At 49.5% G+C, this 21,917-nt stretch overlaps 3 protein-coding genes across 13 annotated transcripts in view; 1 reads left to right on the forward strand and 2 right to left on the reverse strand.

Annotated features, from left to right (window-relative positions):
- On the reverse strand, nt 1-13,405 carry RFFL (ring finger and FYVE like domain containing E3 ubiquitin protein ligase). Of its 6 annotated transcripts, XM_042442641.1 has the most exons (8): nt 13,349-13,402; nt 12,376-12,454; nt 7,420-7,604; nt 5,868-6,272; nt 4,794-4,874; nt 4,393-4,600; nt 3,658-3,681; nt 1-3,141 (listed from the first exon to the last, which is right to left on the reverse strand). In XM_042442641.1, the coding sequence occupies exons 3-8, from the start codon at nt 7,597-7,599 to the stop codon at nt 2,951-2,953; spliced, it is 1,089 nt and encodes a 362-aa protein (XP_042298575.1). In that variant the 5' UTR covers nt 7,600-7,604; nt 12,376-12,454; nt 13,349-13,402; the 3' UTR covers nt 1-2,950. The 6 variants fall into 6 exon arrangements, with proteins under 6 accessions (XP_042298575.1, XP_042298574.1, XP_042298577.1 ...); XM_042442640.1 differs by lacking the exon at nt 12,376-12,454 and having other exon boundaries at nt 13,349-13,405; XM_042442643.1 differs by lacking the exons at nt 12,376-12,454; nt 13,349-13,402 and adding an exon at nt 9,921-10,049.
- The window catches only part of UNC45B (unc-45 myosin chaperone B), a 20,615-nt gene continuing 9,540 nt past the window's right edge, over nt 10,843-21,917 (forward strand). The window contains exons 1-2 of one of the 5 annotated variants that reach the window (XM_042442630.1): nt 10,843-11,135; nt 21,273-21,326. In XM_042442630.1, the coding sequence (XP_042298564.1) occupies nt 10,995-11,135; nt 21,273-21,326 (195 nt within the window). In that variant the 5' untranslated portion in view covers nt 10,843-10,994. Of the gene's footprint in view, nt 11,136-20,549; nt 20,627-20,893; nt 20,981-21,162; nt 21,339-21,917 lie in introns of those variants that run through there. The other 4 variants (XM_042442633.1, XM_042442632.1, XM_042442634.1 and 1 more) reach the window with 4 other exon arrangements.
- Nucleotides 14,015-20,255, reverse strand: RAD51D (RAD51 paralog D). Of its 2 annotated transcripts, none has more exons than XM_042442647.1 (11): nt 20,185-20,255; nt 19,387-19,479; nt 19,027-19,088; nt 18,594-18,712; nt 17,265-17,346; nt 16,907-17,041; nt 16,650-16,745; nt 16,085-16,175; nt 15,689-15,759; nt 15,264-15,431; nt 14,015-14,192 (listed from the first exon to the last, which is right to left on the reverse strand). In XM_042442647.1, the coding sequence occupies exons 2-11, from the start codon at nt 19,463-19,465 to the stop codon at nt 14,115-14,117; spliced, it is 981 nt and encodes a 326-aa protein (XP_042298581.1). In that variant the 5' UTR covers nt 19,466-19,479; nt 20,185-20,255; the 3' UTR covers nt 14,015-14,114. The 2 variants fall into 2 exon arrangements, with proteins under 2 accessions (XP_042298581.1, XP_042298582.1); XM_042442648.1 differs by having other exon boundaries at nt 19,218-19,479; nt 20,185-20,210.

A 21,917-nucleotide genomic window follows, 5' to 3' on the forward strand; every position in this document is an offset into this window, starting at 1 on the left:
ACGAAGAAAGCATTTCAATTTTATTACAAAATTATAAAGCAGGGCTCCCTTTAGGAGCAAGGCCCCGTCGAACCTCGACGGTTCTCTCGGACACGGCTACGTTTGCCGACCGAAACAAGCGTACGCTGCTGTATTAAAACATTCAACCAAAAATAAAAGACTTTTCTGGAAGTGTGGGGAGAGGAATGCCTCTTCCGCAGCTTGAGAGCGGCGGCGCGTCGTTTCCTATCAGTCATGAGCCAGCATCACCTTGTAGGTAGGTTTACGTCTTTTGCCGCTGTGGAGGGCGCGCAACCTTGCGACTGGAGGGAGGGTTGACTACGAAACCAGACGCAGGTTCACATCTTGGGATTTTGGAACCGCAGAATCGCAAGAAGGGACCGCAAGGGCTCCTGGAAGCACCAGTTTCCTGATGGCGATGATGATGATGATGCCAGGTGTGGGACTCAGGTGTGCCCCAAAACCAGAGGTGGATCCAAGGTAGCTCAATAATCCCCCAGGATTGAAAAAAAAAAAAGCTCCATGGAAGGTGTCAGGCATATTTTGGGCGCCATTTTAGGCCCCAGGAGAGTCCGTTTTGAAGAACAGGGCATTACTTCCTATCCTTAAAAGGGCATAAAGTGGCCTCAGAGCATGAAAACATAGTAAAAATGTTCCCCACAACCCCCACCAATTTTAAAAATACAATTGTGGAAGACGCAGATGAATAATACGCCCCACCATTGCCCACCTCTGACCTGGAAATGCTGGACTGTGAGTCCCAGCAGTCCTGAGAAGCAAGGAAGGGACAGGCCTTATATGCCCTTGTTCGCTGGGCTATTCACAAGTGGAGTGCAAGAGGATTTTGCAAAACAAAGGGACGAGGGTTGCTGAAAAGGCTTTGAGAAGGAACTACAATGAAGTCTGCAATTTTTTGTGGTGGTGGAGGGGATTGGGGTGGATTGGCAGTCCTGCATGCCCTTTCATTAACAATCGAGGAGACGTGAGGTTTGCCCTTGCAATCCCCTCCAATTCTATGGCCCTCCAATCCTAAAAACCTCTCTTGATTCTAAGCAATGGGGCCACAGCCAATTCTCATCTTCTTTGGTTCGGAATCACTCCGGATCACTTTGCGCCATCCGCAAAAGGACAGGCTGGTGGCAAAGTTACCAGAGGTGTACATGCAACGAGCAACAACTCAGTGTGGCCCAGGGATAACACTGAGAAGTGCGGTTGGTTTGCACTTTCTTAAGGGGCCGAATCTTGGACTGATGCATGTGCAAAGTGTCAAAGGCACAGGTTAGATCTCTAGATATATTAACAGGGTTTGCATACTATACACTGAGTTTAAGGAGCATTCATCGCTGAAAAAGCTTTGGGAGGGGGCTTTCAACCATAGCCAGGGTAGCCCCTGTCTCTTTACTACCTTGTGGGACCTCTGCAAGGTATCCTCTACTAACCCACTGCTCCCCATCCCCTTGAACATAGATACTACCTGAGCTGCCCCCATTTCACACAAAGCACAGGTTAAAAAGAGTTTAAGGCAGGTTAAGGCCTCCTTGAACCATGCAAGACATTTAGGGCAACAGGAGAACACCACCGAGTCCAGTTAAGAGTTAAAAGACACGGCTGAAGAAAGCATCTGACGTGAGAGCCCCTGCGGGCTTAAGGCTTTTTGCGCCATCCCCAGGAGAGGATGCCATCGAAGGGGCTTTTTGAAAGGAGCGACGCCCTGCAATGCTTTGCAAGCCACCTCTGAAAGCAACCTGCACCAGTCACTGCCAGGGAGATGGCCTTTGACTCACATCTCCTCCAGAGAAACTGCCCGCAAACCATCTGGCCCAGTCCAAAGTTCACAGGAATCTGTTTTGCCGCAAGAGAAGGTGGCTCGAAAAAATAAAGTATTATTCATGGCTCAAGAGCAGTAGGCACTTGCCTGGCATTTAGCCGGAAGGCTGCCAGACGTCTAACAGGCTTTCAACCTGGGCCACAGAGATGCCAAAACCTTGGCATGTTAAGGCAAAACAAGCTCTGTTTTCTCTTTTGACAGACTTAGCAACAGCAAGCAAGTCTTTGGCCTCCTGAAAAGAAAGGTTCCCCAGGGAGTCACATCCGTCTCTTTATGAGAAATCCTAGCGGAGAGTCACCAGAAACAGGGCAGCAACGGCATGAAATGTGACTCACACACATTCAGGTGTCGCTGTTGTAAAACCACACAGCGGCAGCAGCCTTTGGGAGTTGCAGGTTGGCACCAGGACTGAATGCAAGCTGCAGACAGGATCCGGCTTCTCATGAAAACACAAGGCAAAGCGGTCTTAATGTTCCTGGCAATGCCACAAAGGCTCCTGCCGCTCTTTTGGAGGGCCCTAAAACAAAAAAATTGGCCCATATGCAAAGAGACAACCCAGTGCTATGGCTCTAGGCTTCTTTTTCTTAAGAGATTCATTCCTCTGTAGGAATCCTGGCTAAAAAAAGAGAGGCTGCTTTTGTATGTCTATGTCTCAAAGCAAGCCACCAAACAACTTCCAGAAAGAAGCCAGTTGCAAAGGTCCGTCGCACCTTTGAGCCCAAAGGGGAAAGCAGGACAAGGGATAGCAGTGCCTCTTTCCTCCTCTTTAGACCACCTTGTTTTATTTGTTCCACGAGGGAAGAGCTTTTCTCGATGCCTGGAAGACGGGGAAAGGAGGGGGAAACCCAAGTGTCCCTTTCCTCCCTGCCGCCGGCGGATCAGAAGAAGGCAGCGTGTCTCCGGTTCAGGAAAGGAGGGCGTTTGAGCTCTGCAGGCACCATGGTGGTAGGACAGGGAGGGCTGGTATGCCTGGGGGGCTCTCGCCACACCCCAGCCAAGTCTTTGGGGTCTTCCCATCCCACGTCTCACCTTGGGAACGTCAGCCCAGCTGGCCAGGAGCAGGTGCTCTCCAAACACAGTGAGTGGGTGAGCCTTGCGGGATAAGGACCGGGGCACCCCCCATTAAGTCCGGAAGACGTGGACGGCTCTGATCACGTACTGCCGGCAGATGGGGCACTCGTTCATGCGCTTCCCGCACTTGGTGCAGGTGACCATGTGGCCGCACTCCAGGAGGACGCAGTCGATGACGGAGTCCATGCAGATCTTGCAGAGGTTGTCCTCCATGCAGGGATGCGGAGCGTTACCTGACGGAGCTGAGGCAGAAAGAAAGAGAGGGCAGAGTGATGGTGGGAAGAGAGGGGACCTTCCCATAAGACCTCATGGTTATTATGCCTTGCAAGCACTTTCAAAAACTAAGTGCACTGTTTAGGAGAGTTCTAGAATTGGAATGAAAAGGATGCAGCCTCCTATCCATTATTATTCATTTGCCAGCCTCTGAGGCTGAGAGAGTGTAATTCGCCCCAGGTCACCCACTGGGTTTCCATGGCCAAGCAGAGATTTGAACCCGGGGCTCCAAGTCATAGTCTAACACTCAAACCACCCAGGCCTCTGTCCATCCTTCTAACCTAAATTGTGAGCAACTGCCAAATTTAGTTTCTGGGATGACGTCTGGAGCCTTTGCTTAAGAGGGTGCCAACTGCTTTCTGGCGCTGAGGCCACTGCCAGCCGTGGAAGTGGGGATCCCACGAGGGAACAACCCCTCAGGCTGCCCCAGAGAAAATGCCACCTTCAAGGAGGAGAGGTTTGCAGCAATGAGATAAATGACTTACCAGCTTGATCATCTGTGTCAGAAACTGAAAGAGAGAAGAGAAGGAAATCTTTGAGCCTGGGGTCTTTTGCAGCAGTATGCCTAATAAACAGACACAGCTTTCACCATTCCCAGAGGGGTTCTCTTTTTGCTGGACTGCAGCACCCAGTGTCCCCCAGTTAAATCCCATGCACTGCAGTCCATAAAAACTGTTAGGCTGAAGACAGAAAAATGACTTTGGAGAGGAACAAGACTTAGCCTGCCAGGCAGTCACACAGAGGCAAAGGTTTTTAAAACATGTTCCATCTTGGTTTAGCTTTTTGGGAAGGCAAGAGGACAAGAGCATCCTGTGAACCCAAAAGGACTTCTAGTTTCTCAAGACCAGGGCAAGCAAAGGTGGACCTGGATGCCGGCCATGAAAGCCTTCGACTTTGCAAAGGTGGATCTGGGTTCAGGCCAGAGGTACAGCTCTTGGGAGGCAGCAAAATAACGTGCTTTTCTCCCAAATAAGAATCCTAACCTTCCCCATGAAATTTCCCTCCAGTCCCTAAATTGTAGTTGCACTGCAGTCAGTTAAAACTTCAGTTGAGTACTTAAGGGCTTCAGCCTCCAAAGAAAAAGGGGCAGGCAGAGCAACCCAGGGAAAGCCAACAAATACAGATATACCACCTGGCCTCTCCTTGGCCTCTTGGCTAGACCCAACCTAGCCTCTTGTCACCAATTTAAGAATTCAACCTTAAATGAAAGCTCCTCTCACCCAGCTGCTGGAGGTCCTTCTCCTTGTAGAGGCGCATGACCCTCTCCATCAGCTCCCACTTCTCGCAGCAGCCCTTGTAGTTGACAAAGTTGCGGGCCAAGATCTCCTTCAGCTGCCGGACCGAGAGGGCGCTGATGTCGCGGACGCTTGTCAGGTCTGAGAGGGAGGCCCGCCGCCCGGGCACCTGGTTGTCCTCCGAGTCGGTGGACTGGAGAGGGAGATTCAAGAGAGAAAGAGAGAGTTAGTTGCAAGCCTCTCTGCCACATTTCATGACTGCAGAGGTTTCCTTTGGTGTTCTGGTGTGTCGGTGGCCCCCATCGGCACCCCGCTGGCATCACACTGCCCGCCCTGCGGCCAAAAGCTGCTCAATCTGCCATCCTCAGTCCGTGGGCGCCGCCTACCTGCGTCTCATCCTCATTCAGCATCTCCACTCCATTATCTACTTCCGCCATGTCCTGGTCAGGTACTGCATGCCCATTGGCCTGAAAGGAGAAAAAGAGCTGTTGGGACTTGCCCCAGGAAATGGGGAAGGACCTCCGCTGACCCCCGTTGAGAGGGGACATGATAAGAACGGACACGGGAGCCGTGGGAAGGTGCCAGGGAGAAAGACCACCCAAAGAGGAGAAGGCAATGGCTTGTGGCCAGTTCCCTCAAAGGGGCGCTGCCCACCTTATCCTCAGCCAGCCCCTCTGTTAGGACCACCGGGGCTCGAGCGGGAAGAAATCCCGAGGGTGGTGTCTCCAAAGAAGCCGGCCCGGGCCAGTCATGGTTGAGCTGCCAAGAGGTGCCCACTCTCTGGCCGGACTCTTCTCTGCTGCCTTCCATTGTGACATCACAGGAGCAGAGAACATGGGGAGGGTGGGCTCCCTCTGGGACATGGAGGAGGACTGCAGCCCCCGGAGCTCCCTTCCCAGGCTCTGGAGGGCAGGCCAGGGGGGTCCTTTCAGCCCCACGGGAGTCTTTCAACCCCACATGGACCCACCCAGCTCTTGCCTTTCCACATGAAGCTAGCATCCACCCAAGATGCTAATACAGAAGCCTTCGGAGAGGGGCTGGAAGAAACAGGGGTCCCTTGTGGGTCCAAACAAGGCCAGCATAGAAAGAGGGACTGCAAAAAGGTTGAAGGGACAGGGAAAGACCACAGTTGGCTGGAGTTTGATCCAACGAGGCTGCGGAGAGGTGGAGAAGACTCCTGCACAGGCATGACATTCAAATCCATGACCCTCCCTGTAAATTCTGCATTGCAGTAACCCTAAAGCTGGTCCTTGAGAGCCCCCCAGAACCACCAAATGCCACATATATCCTCGTGTGGTTGATGGATTCTGTAGCGCTCATGTATTTTGGACACAGTTTTCAAGTAGCAACAAGGCAAGAACTGTTGTAAAGCGATTCAAGAGCAAAGGCAAAGTCCCCTAAGAGCGAGAGGAAATGAAGACACGGGGGATCTGGCAGGAGCATGACAGGTGCAGCGGTACCTGTGGTACTTCCTCTGCCTCCATGGTCGCCGTCGTGGGCTCCGTCGTGTCCTGCTCAATTGGACAGTCCAGTGTGGCAGGGGTAGGCAGGCGCTCGCCCTGGGCCTCCGGGACCGTGGTCGGCGGAGGAACCTGTGGCAACTGGTCTCCTTCGGGTCCGGGGGGCGGCTGCTGCTGCTTGCTGATGATGAGGCACACCAGCTCCTCCTTCTCGCAGCACATGGCGGTGGAGATCTCTCTGAGCTCCAGGTAACTCCGCAAGTCCTTCACTTTCATTTTCATCAGCTCTTCCCAACAGAAGTCTGTGGCCCGGACCCGGTGGCAGAGGTGGCAGAGGCAAGGGCCGCTCTCAGGCTGGTGCGCACAGGCCGCGCAGAAGGTGTTCTTGCAGTCCAGGCAGACGTTCTGCGCACAAAATAATAATAATAAGCAGCGAGGAAGCATCAGATTGAGAGCATTGAGGCAGAAGGACCCGAAGAGGAAGGAAAACACCCCATTATTTCATCCATGGTTGCAAAGACAATTCTCATACTTTTCTCCCCAGTGCGGGATTAAAAAACAACATTTCTGCACAGCATTCACACATCTCAAATTATTTAGGGAGATTACTCTCCCTCCTCGGACGTCCAGGGCATTCTGCTGGCCACAACGGCACGATGGCCTCTTTGTTTTCCCAGCAGCGGCCAAATTAATGGCCGCATTCACGAGGCCGCAGGTTGCCCTCTCTCGCTCTCAATGGGGCTTTGTTTCCCCAAAGACCTCGGGATGCAAACAAACACCCCCCCCCCCTCCATGCCAACGGCCAGTGTGCCCAAGGAGCGTCATCCCTGCAGACACTCTTCCTTTCCAGCAAGCCCAGAGGCAGCGGTCAGTAGCGGTCAGCTAGGGCCGCAGGAGACGGAGCTGCACAGGCAGAATTGGAAGCAGTTTTGGGGCAGCACTGGTAGAAACGTAGCAGTTCCAACTCTGACTTCAGCTTAAAAATGGTAGTATTACAACAAGCTTAAAAAACTGTACTGTGATAATGATGCCTTATATTTCTATTTTAGCTTTTTTAAAGCATTTGGCTAAATGGCTCGTTCGCTCCATATTCACAGTTTAATCAAATAAACACATTTGATGTTCTACCGGTCTAAGCAGTCTGATGGCTCACGGGACGGCGCTTAAATGCCCTTCTGCCACCTTTGGCAAGTCACACCTTCTCAGCCTCAGAGGGAGGCAGTAGTAGGAAATCTAGCCACGAAAATCTTGCCAAGTGGTGGCCTGAATGTTGGAGTAAGGCCCTGGGAGACCAGGGTTTGGGTTCCCGCTCAGCCACAGAAACCTACTGGGCAAGCCATACTCTCTCAGCCTCAGGGCAAGCCTCCTCTGCTGGGATAACAAAACCTGGGAGAGGGTCACTCTAAAGGGTCACTAAATTGGAGCTGGACCTGAAGGCAAAGACAAACTCATGGAGATGACATACCCCAAAGCATGCCAACCTTGCAGAGACCACTGAAAGATCTGACATTTTGCAGTTCGGACTGGCGTCCGGCTGGCATCCGTCACTCACCTTGAGGGAGGTGCTGGGGAAGCGTGTCTCGCAGGCCTTGCAGGTGGCCTCAGGGCCGGTGGGAGAAGGGAAGGAGGTGTAACCGGCGTTGGCGTAGGCGCGGGTGGCCGACGCCGGCCGATGGGGCAAGTCCTCCGGCTGCCCGTTCAGGCAGAACCAGTTGCAGCAGGTGGCCCACATGGTACCTGGGGAAGGGAAGGAGAAGCAGGGGTTAAGAACTCAGCCTAGCTTGCAGGGCTATCATGAAAATAAGCCTGACCACATACTGGCGCACCCAACAATTTGGGCAACAAATCCCATCAGGCTCAGACATTTTGGGGAGCCAACACAGTGTAGTGATTTGAACAGTGGGCTATGACTCTAGAGACCAGGGTTTGATTCTCAGCTCAGCCCTGGAAACTCACTGGGAGACCCTGGGCAAGTCACACTCTCTCAGCCTCCTCAAGGGAAAGCCTTCCCTGAGCAAATCTGATAGGTTTGCCTTAGGGTTGCCACATGTTGGAAAGTACTTGAAGGCGCACAACGACGGGATGCGCCCTGGAGAGGAGGAAGGCCAGCATTTCCCAAGCACTTTCAACAGGAAGCGAAAGCAGAAACAATCCCCCCAAAGAAGAGTTACAAGTAATTTTCTTGCTCTAAAATAGGGCAAGTAAAAGTAACAGAGGAGCAACAAACTGAGCAATTGAATGAGTAGTTTTTGCAACAAGGAACCACCACAAAGGATTTGGCAAAGATAGCAACAAAGAACTGGAATCGAGTGCTTTCAAAGCATTTCCAGGTCTTGAGTAAACAGGTATTATGTACATACACAGGACACAGACAATGGCACCTATGGACTCCAGATCCCATCGGCCAATTTAAAGGCTTACTTTTTGGGCAGCCATGGCTTGCCTATGGCCGCCTTTTGCCCACCCCGGTGTAAAAGCACCCATCGTCCCCTTATTCTTGTCCGCCACCCACCAAAGGCGAAATGCAGGAAGGAGGAAAAGGCGAGAGCAGCAAACTTGCATCCGCAAACAGTCTGGCCGCTGATGTTTGTTCTTCCTGGAAATCCGGAAGGGACTCACTCTCGGGGTTCTTGGGAGAGACAAAGAGACCTCTTTTTGGGGTGGAAAGCCAAGCGGCAAAGCGAAAGTCCCTGCTTGTGTTTGGAGTCCAGGAAGTGTCTTTTTTTCAGTCAGGAGAACCAACCCAAGAAGGAGAAAGGTCAGATGACTCAGCCAGCAAAGCCCAGCAGGAGGAGGAGGAGGAGGAGGAAGCCAGGGGTGCTTTGGGGAAGAACGCAGACCTTGTCCTCCAGGAACAGTCTCTTCTGGGCCACCTTGACCCCGAGGCATTGGCTTCATCTGGGGCTGGGGCTGGGGCCAGGGTGCCTCCACTGCAACACCCATCATTCCCAGCCTTTTGCACCCTGGGCTGATGGGCATCCAAGCCATCCGGAGGGACCCAAATTGGAGGAAGGGTGCCCCAGAAAAATGTCTTTCCATGGACTATCCGGTTCAAAGGGCCCTCCGTCAAAAGGCACGGCACACGATTCTCTGACGCAGGTGCGTGATGTTCTGCGGCATGGATGAGGGACTCTGCTGTCAAATGAATACTGAAACCCCAATCCGCTGGCGTAAGGAGTGATGAAATTAAACAGACGGTCGCTCCTAACTCCATGCATAACTCAGACATGATGCAAAGATGCGCATAAGGTGAAGCATTGCTCTCTGAGTGCATAAATTCCTCCCTCCGCTCCTCCTGCGTCTCAAGCAGACCTCTTTAAAAAATTCTTGGCCGGCCAGGACTTCTTGTGCTAACAAAGGCCAGCGGACGGACGCAAAAGAGCCCCGTGGACCAGCCTTAAAAGGAAGGGAGAGGAGGAAGGCACCGCCACAAGTTCCTTCATGAAGTGGAAGACTCAGGTTGGCTCACTCCCACATGCCCACATTGCGCACCTGGGAAATAGCAGCCCCTGGGAAATCTGGGAGCCATGGAGTGAGAGCTTGCAACGCCAAGAGCTAAACTTAACCCGGTTTGCTCCTGTTTCATGCTATGTCTGAACATGGAAGCTGGATTAAACACTGCCTGGTTTGATCCGTGTTGCAAGCATGGTTTCCAGCCCAGCTCAGGTCTTGCAAACTCTTTTCCTCCTGCCATCTACTTTGCCTTTTCTAGTGAGTCAGATACCCCAAAGGCACCGGATCCTGTGTGCTCTTGGAAGCCAAGCTCATCTGATTTGTCCTCAGTTGGGAGGCAGCCAACAAATCCCAGGCACCGGAGGCTACGTCTCCAAGGAAGGAACTGGCCAAACCGCCTCCCAGGATCCCTTGCCCCCCTGTCAAATTCATTTCATCCGACAGAATTCGGACAATGAAATGGTGGACGTAACCGTTTAGATTGGCGTGTTCTTAAATAGGAAGTTTGGAACACTTTCCTGTTGTAGTCATTGGACTTTAGCTGGTGCTTTGCTTTAAATCTACAATGAAAGCACCTGAACTACTTGGCACCAGACTCACCTTCCTCAACAATGATGCCTCCCAACCCTGGGATTCAAGCGCTCAACCTCCGCCACGGACGGCTGACTTTTGGACAGCCGCCTCAAGAGAAAAGAGCGGACAGAAGCCATGATGCAAGGCCACAGAAGAGGGCTTCAGGGCAAGTGGGGGGAAACAAGCACCGTTGCCCCTATGAGCCCAGTGTGACTTCCCCATGGTCACCCAAGGGGTTGAATGGCCAAGCGGAGACTGAACCCTGGTCCTTTGGGTCATAGTCCAGCACTCAGCCTATGCCATGCCATGCTGCCTCTCCTAAAGACCAAGCAAGACTACAAATCCCAGGATGGAGCTGCAGCACTTAAAATGGTGCCAAACTGAATGATCTCTACAGTGATAGATGCACCCAAAGTCAGGTCAGGGGCCACATGTGCCACAGGGCTGAAGAGCAGGATATAAATACCACAGTAGTGATGATGATGATGATGATGGTAATAATAATAATGATAATAATATGACCCCACCCCTCCAGGGACTTTCTTCTTCTAACACATCTTTTCAAAATATCACAGAGAGACCCCCAAAACGGCAGAACGCTTTGCAAACCCTGACTTTGGTCTCCCAGAGTCCAAACCACAACACCATGCCATTCCGTTCTGTCCTATATTGTTGTTCTACATCTCCCAGCCACTGTTTCTGTTGTCCTTTTTCTGGTTGCTTTCGGGGGTTTTGACATTCTGGGTCCTCCAAGAGGCCCAAGTAAACCAACACCAACAATTTCCAACCCTCCGCGGCCAAAGAGAAAGGCTGAAACCTAAGACGCCTCTCCTTTCCCTTCCTTCTCGACGCGTGACGCAGAAACGCAAGGAAGGAGCCTGTGCTTTTAAAGCTGCTTTGGGTCCTGGTTTTTGGGAATCGCAACTCGCACCATTCATCCGGAGGGCGAAAACCCATAGGGAAAGCCCTGGGGTTCCTATCGGTGGTAAACACGCTTGGCTCCCAAGGGAGGAGAGGGAGGGCGTGTTGCGTCATTGTTGTTGTTTTTAAAAGGGACACGTTGACTTAGTAGCGTCGACTGGCTTCCTCTGACCCGGTGTCATGCGCTTGGGCCGCCACAATGCCTCTGGGCGACAATGTGGCCCTACTGGAAATGCCTGTGTGACACAACTGAGCCCAGGCAGGGAAGCGCCGGCTCATAAACATCGCAAGTGTCATTACCTAACACCACGTAACAAACAGGTACAGGACTGTGGAGCTGAGTTTGTGAGGCTGAGCATAGTGGCATCGATGTTGAGCCGGGACCCTGGGAGACCTGGGTTCAAGCCCCTGCTTGGCCATGGAGACCCACTGGGACCTTGGGTTATAGGACTGGACATTTAATATTGTATTGTTGTGTTAAATAAACAAGGGAGGCAGCGTGGCGTTGTGGTTTCAGTGTTGTACCAGGGCTTAAATCCCTAAGCTCTACTCTCTCTCAGCCTCGGAGGAAAGCAATGGCAGCAAATCTCATGCACAGAGAAATTGTAGAGACGATGTGCCATAGCAAACCACTGTGCCATGCTGTCTGTAAGAAGGCAGTGCTCTTTGACCAGAGTCTTTAAAGGAGGTTTGGCAGTGCCACCTCTCTCCACCTTAATGCCAAGCCTCCTTTAAAGACTCTAGTCAAAGAGCACTGCCTTCTTACAGACAGCATGGCACAGTGGTTTGAGCAGTGGACTAGGAGTGCGGGGGACCAGGGTTCGAATCCCAAGACCCGCTGGGCAACCTTTGGCAAGTGACTCTCTCGCAGCCTAAAGGAAGGCTGCCACATGTCATAAAGGGCTAGAAGGCACGCAACCACGCAACCGATGCTTAGTCTCCCAACCTACAAGTTCCCAAACACCTGCGCATTTGGAGCCGTGGGATTTAACGCACGACGGAAAGAGCGAGGCCTGTTTTTGCTAAGCAAGGAGGCATTGCTATGACTCCTGAGAGATAGGCAGATTCCTTCTAGACTAAACAGAGGTAGCTCTGCAGTTTAAAACGCAGGAAGAGATATGGGCGCTGCGACTGCATGTGCTCAGGTTGCGTTGCACATTATACAAGCGTCCAGGAGCCAAAAGGACCAGCCATAATTTTAGCATCGGGTTGTGGTTTGTTTTTCCCTGCCATCAATTGAGCCTCAGGAGAGCCATTCCCAACCTTTTGGAATGAGGAACAAAACCTCTGTGCAAAATGATGGGAAACTGGAACCAGTTGGAGGCATGCGGAAGAGAAGCTGGCAATGGAGAGAACGCCCAGATTCGAACCTGGGACCCAAGGCTTCCCACCTACAAGTTAGGGTTGGGAACGGGGTGGGAAGCCAGGCCTTTGGGGTTACAGAGTATGTCGTTGTTGTTGCGTGCCTCTAAGTCGTTTCCGACTTATGGAGCCTAAGTCAAGGTTTGTTCAGAGGAGGTTCCCCATTGCCTTCCTCCGAGGCTGAGAGAGTGTGACTTACTGCCATTGGGTTTCAGTGGGTTTCAACCCTGAACTCCAGAGCTGTGGTCCAATGCTCAAACTGCTAGGCTGCGCTGCCTCTGTAAATGATAAATGGCGCGTTTAAAGAAAGACGCTTATATACCGACTGCCCCAAAAATCATTCTGAAAAGAGGCATTTTTAACATGAGACCATCCATAGCATTGAGCCACTTCAGTCCCTAGTCTTGATTAGCTGATTGATTGATTGACTGGATTTATATCCAGTCTTCTTCCCCAAATGAGTATTCTACAGACAGGCCTCCATTAATTAGCAAACCCTCTAACAGCAAAGCTCTTCCTTGCAAAGCAGTCCTTTTATGGCCCCAAACCATGCCTTTCCCTCCTCCTCCTCCTCCTCCTCTGTCCAGCTGCAAGGTTTTTAGCAGCATCAGGATTTTAGCAAATGGAGGAGGAGGAGGAGGAGGAGGAGGAGATTGCTTGCAGGCAATGATAGGATAAAGCCAGGACTGGGTCAAGAACTGAGATTCCCACCCAAGAAGCCTTTGGGCTGCAGCCACATGGGTCTTAGAGTCCTTTCTCCCTTCCCATCCACCATAGCCAATAATGGGAGCTGTAGTCCAACCAGTGGAAGGACAAAAGGCAGGTCCAAAACCCTGCAGCCAGATGGGTCTTAGAGTCCTTTCTCTGTTTCAAGGCCCTGCAGCCAGATGGGTCTTAGAGTCCCTTCTCCTCTTCCCCCTCAGCCTTGCCTTTCTTCCTGGCCAAAACCAGACCCAGAGATCCTTCAGGGGTCAGCCCCACTCTATCTTCCTCCCCCCCTTTTCTTGGGGGATTCTGGGATCTGTAGTCCATGTAATGTTTGCCTAAACTTGGTCCAACCCCCCAAATTAGCCCACACCTCCCCTGCCCCAGATGTTGGACTGCAGCATCCATCGTCCTAATGGTCAGGGATGATGGGAGTTGCAGTCCAGCTTGTCAGCAGGCAGCCTCACCCCTCTTTCCGCCTCCGTAGCCTCTCCTCCTGCGTCCTTCCCCGCCAACGGCCGGGAAACGACTGAGCCCAGCCCAGAAAGAAGGAGCCGAGGGGCGGGGCCCGCGCTCGGCCCCGCCCCCTGACTCCGCTCCGCCCCCTCGCCCGCCAGCCACACAGCGCTCCGCCAGCGCCGCTCGCTGCCATGGCGACGGGGGGGCAAACGGGCGGAGCTATGGGTTAAACGAAAACAGGAGACAGAGCAGCGCCATGACGCATGCGCGCGCCTGCTCTCCAATCGCCTCTTGCTATTGCCTCTCTATGGTGTTTGGGCGGCGGCTAGAGAGGCCGGCGGCAAGGCGGAAGTAGCTGCAATGGGAGGCTCTGAGGGGGAAAAGAGCTCGCAACCAGAAGGTCGCGAGTTCGAATCTTACCATCGCCTTTTGTGGAGAAAAATATAAACAAACATATTTCCCTTTATTACTTAAAGTAGTTCATTTTCACCTCATGAAAATAACACCTTACACAGAAATGGGTTTCTAATGTGGATAAAACCCACTAAAAAAATCAACCTATATAGGAATCACATATGAATATATATATATATACAAAATATATATACATATATATATATATATATATATATATATATATACATACTGTATATGAATGACATAAAAAAACAAAATGGCCTCCGCTCCTCCGACGAACGTGGAAAATGAGGCCTGTTTTCCCCCTCAGGCCTCCCTTTCTTTGGGATCTGTAGTCCACAGACGGCCATGCCTTCTTTACGGTCCTTCGCCGGAGGTCCCTGGGCTTCCTCCTGTCCTCTCTGAGGCGCCTAGCGCCACACAGATCCCGACAGGCTGTGAAAGACAAGAAATCCGAGTGGTTGGAAGAGACCCCCCAAAAAAGGGCCATAGGATCCAAATCCATTCTGCCATGCAGGAACTCCCAATCGAAGTGTCCCCCTTTTGACGGAGGGCCACCCAGCCTCTGCTTAGCATGACTCCATCACCTTCTAAGGGAGTCTATTCAACGGTTGAATGGGTTTCTCACAATCAAGAAGTTCCTCTTAATGTTGATCTGGAATCTCTTTTCCTGTACTTTGCATCCATTGCCTCCTATTCTCTGGAGCAGCAGGAAAGAAGCTTGCTCCCTCCTCAATATGACTCCCCTCAAATACTTAAAACAGGGCTATTCTGTCCCCTCTTAACCATCTCTTCTCCAGGCTAAACAGACCCAGATCCCTGATATAAGATTTCATGGTTTCCAGACCCTTCACCATTTTGTATTAGGTGGAATCTCTTTTCCTGGCGCTTGCATCCATTGCTCCATTGCCTCCTATTCTCTGGAGCAGCAGGAAACAAGCTTGCTCCCTCCTCAAAGTGACATCCCTTCAAATATTTAAACAGAGCTCTCATATCACCTCTTAACCGTCTCTTCTCCAGGCTAAACATACCCAGATCCCTAAGCCTTTCCTCATAAGGTTTCCAGACCCTTCCCCATTTTGGTCTCCCTCCTTTGGACACATGGCTCCACCTCCTCAACCTCCTTTTTGAATTGCGGTTCCCTGGATGCATTATTCCAGGTGAGGCCTGACCAAAGCAGAACAGTAGTGGCACTATGACTTCCCTCGATGTAGACGCTATACTTCTATTGACACAGCCTAAAAGAGCAATAGCAACAGCAAGTGCGTCTCTATCAGTGCACTGGAGCACCCCCTATATTGCATTGGTTATGCGGTTCTAATGGCAAAAAGCTATGAGGAGCCAGCCATATTACAAAACCTGCGATATACCCCACTGACAAGGAACCATAGAGTTGGAAGGGACCCTAATGGTCACCAAGTGCAACCCCATTCTGCCATGCAGGAACGCAGGATCAAAGTAGAGGGCTACCCAGCTGCCAACCATTGCAGGGACCAGGCGACTGACCTGGCGAGGACTTTTGACCAATGAAGCCGTCCAACAGGCTCTTCCTTCCTTGAGAAGGTCCCTGTTGTCCTCCAACAGAATTCGGGTGCTGGGCACAAAGCTCCATGACCGTCCCAGTGCCGGCTTCAGGTGGCTGCTGTTGGGGTCCTTCGTGACGTGGTTGGTCAGCTGGAATGATACAGAACGGGTTGATTTTGGGTCGATGGTTGCCTTTCCTTTGGGTCAAAACCCCCAAACCCCAAGTCCAAAAAGCTGGCCAAACAACCTTGTTGTTGCTGTTGTGTGTCTCCAAGTCGTTTCCAATTTATGGAAGGCTGCAAATGGCCCTTCGACACACATACACAGCTTAATATGGGACGGCAGCTCTTTTTCTTGCCGGTTTGAGGGGAAAGTGAATAGCGAAAGGGTGACCGCGGGGCACTCACCACGACGGCCATCCCAAAATCTTTGGCCAACGTTTTCAGCTCCAAAGCCAAATGCATCATGAGGGCCATGCCTAAGAGAAGAGGGCAAAGGAGAGTGAGCGCTAGTATGTCAAGGAGAGGAATCCCTGCCATTAGCAAGGCTACAAACCCTCCAAGATTTCACAGGCAAACATTGGGATACATCTGGCCAAGCAGCATCAGTGTGCGATAAAGACAACAAAGGTTGTAATTAAGGAAGGAGACCTATAGGGTGGCAGCCTTTACTCATCCCCCAAACCTGGGACTCAAAGCAGCTTGCAAAATTAAAAAGAGATCCACTGCAAAGAAGAAAATGGCCTTTTTCTAAAGTAGTTATATGAATTAATTATATTAATAAGGCAAATGCCCGCTCCTTACCGTCCGGTTGCCGGCTTCCCAAAAGGGGGTAAATGACCGCTGAAACTGAGTCGACAACCAGGACTTTTGCCATCCCAGATCCACTCACAGCCTGAAGAGAAGAAGGAAGGAAAAATTAAGGTTAACTTGGTCAAATCCAGAGAGCAGATCCATTACATATTCTTCCATCATGTTCCAAACCAAAGGTAGGCATCCTGCAAGTCGTCCAGATGGTGTTGGAGTGCGACTCCCAGCTGCCTTTTCCCATATAACCAATGGCCAGGGATGCTGGGAACTGTCGTCCCCTAAAATCCGTAGGGCTACACCATTCCTGGCCCTGTACTAAAGGATAGTAATTTGGGACAGCGACGTCTGAGAATCAGAAGAGATACACTAGGAAAGAGGCCATACTCCTGCATTTTCAGGTTATGATCTTGGTTCTGATCTCTAGTCATGACGCGACATTGCCTTTCCGTATTCGAAGATACCTCGAATCCCATTTTGGGGGGGAAAGGCAGGATATAAACGCAGCAAATAAATAAAGCAAGACACATTGAGGAGAGCTATGGTCTTGCGGAGCGCTTACTTGCTGAGCCAGGCTGCTCCGAAAGTCCTGGAGGACATCCAGCATTTTGTAAGCCTCAAAGACACGGATAACCTGGACGCGCTGCAGAGCCTCCACCTTTCGGGGTCAGAGAGGAGAGAGAGAGAGGTTTTTCCAAGGAGTACTTCCTTATCAGGATACATCCGAAGTATGGCAGCCTTGGTTTTGTCATCCTGATCTGCTCTTGTCTTTTTGGCTATCCAAACCCTGGCCAAAACATAAGACAGGGATGGTCAAACCTGCGCTTCTTCGTCGTCCGTCTGGCATTGAAGCAGCTGCAGCAAGCGGCTGGCAGTGAAGCCTCCCATGGCGTCGATGTAGAGGACTTCTTGCTTGAGACTGAGAGCCGTATTTGCGGCGATGCGGAGGCACACCTAGACACAGAGACAGAGGCAACGCAAGTCCCGGCGCATGCCCATGGTTCCCAAAAGCAGGCACCATTGGACACTTCCATGTCAGCAGGGCACTGGGTCCACTGCCATGTTTTACTCCAGGCATCTCTCCAAGGCACTGAAACCATTTAGGAGTTTGAAGACGCTCCACAAGAGTGCCAATAATAATAATAATAATAAGGTTTTAAAAATGGCAGGCTATTACCTGAGTCTTGCCAGAAGCAGGTGCTCCCACCAGTTCGGTGATCTCCCCAGTATACAAGCCGGAGTCCAGGAGCTTGTCCAAGCTGGGAAATTACAAGGAATTAATGTGTTTTATGTTCAGACTCATGCACAAAATTACCTTCAGGCTAGGCGTATAAGGGGCATAGGAAACATAAATGAATTTGGGGTGTAGACTTGGGTCTCATCTCCAAAATATCTCATTATGTGTGTGTGTGTGTGTTGTCTGCTTTCAAGTTGTACCAAATTTATGGGGGTTTTGTTGGCAAAATGTGGTAAGAAGGGGTTTGCTTTTGTTTTCCTTTGAGGCTGAGGCTGTGCGACTTACATATATACATATTCATCCCTCCGTATTTGCAGCTTTGAGATTTGTGGATATGACTGTTCATGGATTTGATTAATATGTTCTCTCTAGGAATATCTAGGTCCTCCAGCACAACTCTGTGGTCAACTTTGACTAAAGGTTGGACTAAAGGACCTGGAGATTCCTAAAGAGAATACTCTACTAGGCCTTTGTAGCTCTTCCAGAGCAACTCTATAGTCAGTGTCTGTCAGACGTTGACCACAGAGTTGCACTGGAGGACCTAGAGGTTCCTAGAAAGAATACTCTACTAGGCCTTTGTGGCTTCTCCAGTGCAACTCTATGGTCAACCTTAACCAAAAGTTGCACTGAAAGACCTAGAGATTCCTAGACAGGCATCCTCTCAGGTAAAAACATGTGCGTGTTTGTGTGTGTGTGTGTGTGGAAATATATATATATATATATAGATAGTCCACACAACACACACACACACACACACACACAAACACGCACATGTTTTTACCTGAGAGGATGCCTGTCTAGGAATCTCTAGGTCCTCCAGGGGAACTCTGTGGCCATATATATATATATATATGTACACACACACACACACATATATTATATATACACACACATATATATAAAATATTATACATAGGTATTCCAAACCCACTTCTGGTGGCAAACATTTTGGCCAAAGGAGACTCAACCTGCAGATGCATGAATCAAATAATCAGCCGGAAGAATAAATGGGGCGCGTTCCTCCTCCGCATCTCTATGGCAAAACTTCTATGGACCGTTTAGTTTGCAAGCTCCAATTCCCAGCCTCTTTAGGGTGAAATCTGGAAAATATCATCCCTCGGCACCTCTATGATCAAACCTTTACAGATTCCATTGCATTCTGCAGCCTCTCCGTGGCAAAACCCTTTCCGTATGTGACCTTTGAACCTGGAATGCGGCCACAGTTTGGACTGGAAGGACCAGTCGGAGCCGGTGCTTTGCGTCCCTTGCCTTTGGATCCCTGTTGGCAAGATGGCGACGGTCCTCTTGAGCTCTTCATAGAGATCGGCACCGTTGACCGCGAAGGAAGAGAACTGCGCCAGCAGCACACGCCGGACCGCAACCAAGGTCTGTGACGAAAGCAAGAAAAGACCAACCATCTTGAGAAAAGAAGACCTCTATCTGCCTTATTATTATTATTATTATTAGTCCTTTGAGCCAAGATTTCTGCTTCAGCTTCCAAATATCTGACCTTCTTGCAAGCATTTGAAAGGGAACCACTGAGGTTCAATACTTAATGCATCAATCCTAGTGACCGACTAGGGATTCTTTGAAGGTTTTGGCTTGGAAATGGGATGGGAAGATGCCGAAGCGACTTGTCTTCCTTGGAAATGGTCAAACTGGAGGGGTTTGGGGAAAGATTGATGCCAAAACCCATCCTCACCTTGTAAGACAAGGAGCATTTCTGGGCCATGTCTTCCATATCCGCCGAGACGAGGTCCACCACTGCAGAAAGGTTTTGGAGAAGGAAAAGCAATGGGTCAGCTGGAACCCAACCTCCGGAAAAGTCCCAAATTCATTTGTCTGGGGGATTCTGGGCATTGCAGTCCCAAAGAGCAGCTTTTCCATGCTGACCTTCTTATGTAACTCTATGGAGAAGTCTATTCTTTGAGAGTCGTGGATCAAAAGGAGAATGTGAGAAGGAGGTCAAGCCGGCAAAGCCCTCCAAAGGTGGGTCAAGATTCCCTTAAGATCCAGGAAAGGTTTTGGTCTTCATTCCTTAAAATGTCAGCCGCCTCTTTACCTGTCCTGACGCCTTGACCTTTCAGGACGTCCACCATTTCGGCCGTGAGACCTGGACACAGACCGGTCCGGAGGATCATCGCTGGACCGACGCCTGGAAATGGAAAGAATGATAAATGCATCCGAAAAACTGAAAGTATACAGTCAATGGTGGCAAAGAGGATATTATAATAGGTTTGTAAGGATTGCAAGGTTATTTATAGGACGATGGACAGTTATTTTTGATCTGCACAGACACATCACTATAACAACAATAATACAAGCAAAAGGGATATTATAGAAGGAAACAATTAGGGTTAAGAAAGAAAGAGTGAATTGAGCAAAGTCCCTGCAGCTAGAAAGCTAACCTTTCAGGGAGTCTAAAGTGCCGCAAGGTTAGATTTCTTACTGCAGGGATTTAAAACAAAATTCATACGGAGGAGAACTCCACCTTATTTATTTTAAGCCATACTTTTAAACATACAAATATGTGTAGGTAAATGTCCAAAGTGACACTTGAAATGTGCTTAGCACCCTTTGGATAAAAAGACACACCGGAGTCTCTCTGTTTCTGCAAAGGAGATGGTTTCTTTAAATCAATGCCATCTTTGGGGAAATGACCCCCCCCCCCTTTTTTTTAACATTAGGTGCATTTCACATTAGTAGTTGCATCACTTGCAAAATTAATTGTCATAATTAGGAGGGGAAAACCATGCCACCATTAAAACCCCAAAACTCTGCAACTGTGGGAGCATCTTAGAAAAGCCAAAGCCCAGAAGGACTGTTTTTGCAACGGCAAATCCCCCAATTTTGGGCTTACCTTTTGCATGCAGAATAGTAATGCAAAGCCTGCAACTCTCTGTCTCCTTCTTTATTCCTAGAGCGGCAGCAAGAGTCCCTAGTCTCCTCTAACGCTGTCCTTTGCCGCCACCTTCCGGCCAGTTTAGGAATCGACCGAGTGTCATGACTTTAATTAAACATTAGAGCCAGGTGCATCTGCACTGGAGGAATAAGGCAGTTTGGCACCAGTTTAAGTGCTGCAGCTCCATCCTAGGAATAACATAGTAGTATAGTAGTATAGTAATAGTAATAATAATAATAATAGTTTGCAATCTATTAACTCAGCAGGAGAGGAGAGGAGAGGAAAAGGCTGGACGTTGCAATTCCCAGTCAGCCAAGGAAAAAGCAAACTGCTGCAGAATCAAAGCAGTTTCCCATAATGCCGTGACTCTCTCCTGTGGAATCCTGGGATTTGTAGTTTGGTGAGACACTGTCACTCTGTACAGTATCCTCTTTAGTCACTTTTTGCCAACTTGACCTTTTCTTATCATTTTAAGTTATGTTTCGAACCGTAAGCTGTTTAATTGTATTTTAAGTGGGGCTGAGATTGTGGGAGATGGGGATGGACCTGCGGAAGATTCTGGAAACGACTAGCGCCTTCTGGTAAGTGGCAGCTGTTGCAAGGCTTCTGGATCGAAAGCAGCTGTCCGTCGGTTTCAAGTGTCTCCTGCTCCTTTAAATAGATATAATTTCATTTTAGAGAGGAGGGAGAGTCTGGACCTTTCGGACCGGAGCGGCTCTTTGCAAATTGTTTTGTTTATTTGTTGCAATTAAAAGTAAATAAAACAAAGAAGCCCTTCCTTCGTGACACAAATAACTCCACGCATTCTTTAACGATGCTCTTTGCGCCTAATTTTAAACCAGGCGCCTCTCTCTGGGAAGTTCAGCTTCCATCCTTATCTTATCTAAGCTCTTGAGGGAGATTATATATATATATATATATATATATATATATATATATATATATATCTCCAGTCCAAGTGGACATTTGGATTTCGGCCGTCTTTGCAACAAGGGACAGAAGAAAGCTGCCTCATTGACTGGCTTTAATATTTTTGCCTTCTGCAGATCCATCCAAAGGAGAATCGATTATTGGAGAATAGCTTCGGATACTTTGAAAAGGTCTGTTAAAAGGTATGTTTATATGAATACAATTTGTTGTTGGAAGGCTGTCTCCAAATATCAACAAAGGACTGAGACCAGACAACGAATGCAAGGCTTTACATAGCATTTCTTCTATTTAGAATAGGCTGAAGAAGATCATAGGACTCAATACAAGAGTTTATATATGTGTGTGTATGTATAATATTTAAATACTTAAATAAATATGTATATAATATGTATAAATATTAAATATAACTCCATCTTGACCGATACAATCGTCGTTTCTCGTGGGTTAATCTTCCCTATAAACACTTCCATATGTATAAATTCTAATATAACATAATACAATGTAATGTGGCCTCATTGAAAATGCTTAAAAAGACAGGTTGAGCCTGGCTAAAATGACTTGCAGGTGAGGATTAAAACCTCAGAGATGGTTGTGAACAGCCAGATTAGGATTATATTATACTATATTGTATTATACTATATTAGGAGGATATTCCGTCACTGGGAGCCCAATGCAAAGAAGGCTCTTATCAGGAAAGAGCGAAATGCCGGCGACGGATGATGCCAGGGATCCTGGAAGGCTGCCTAAATATAGTCCCTACT

The sequence above is a fragment of the Sceloporus undulatus genome, chromosome 11 (genome assembly GCF_019175285.1).
Source record: "Sceloporus undulatus isolate JIND9_A2432 ecotype Alabama chromosome 11, SceUnd_v1.1, whole genome shotgun sequence".
In the NCBI taxonomy this organism is placed as follows: domain Eukaryota; kingdom Metazoa; phylum Chordata; class Lepidosauria; order Squamata; family Phrynosomatidae; genus Sceloporus; species Sceloporus undulatus.

Bases quoted from the DNA above. Each gene is read 5' to 3' on its own strand.
- RFFL (XM_042442640.1), bottom strand. From the start codon at position 7,599: ATGTGGGCCACCTGCTGCAACTGGTTCTGCCTGAACGGGCAGCCGGAG. The intron at 4,601-4,793 runs GTAGGCGGCGCC...CTCCCTCTCCAG, and splicing joins TGAATGAGGATGAGACGCAG to TCCACCGACTCGGAGGACAA. The intron at 3,682-4,392 runs GTGAGAGGAGCT...TCTCTCTTTCAG, and splicing joins GAAGGACCTCCAGCAGCTGG to TTTCTGACACAGATGATCAA.
- RAD51D (XM_042442647.1), bottom strand. From the start codon at position 19,465: ATGATCCTCCGGACCGGTCTGTGTCCAGGTCTCACGGCCGAAATGGTG. The intron at 17,347-18,593 runs GCAAGGGACGCA...GTAATTTCCCAG, and splicing joins TTGCCAACAGGGATCCAAAG to CTTGGACAAGCTCCTGGACT. The intron at 16,746-16,906 runs GTTTGACCATCC...TGACCCCGAAAG, and splicing joins CGGACGACGAAGAAGCGCAG to GTGGAGGCTCTGCAGCGCGT.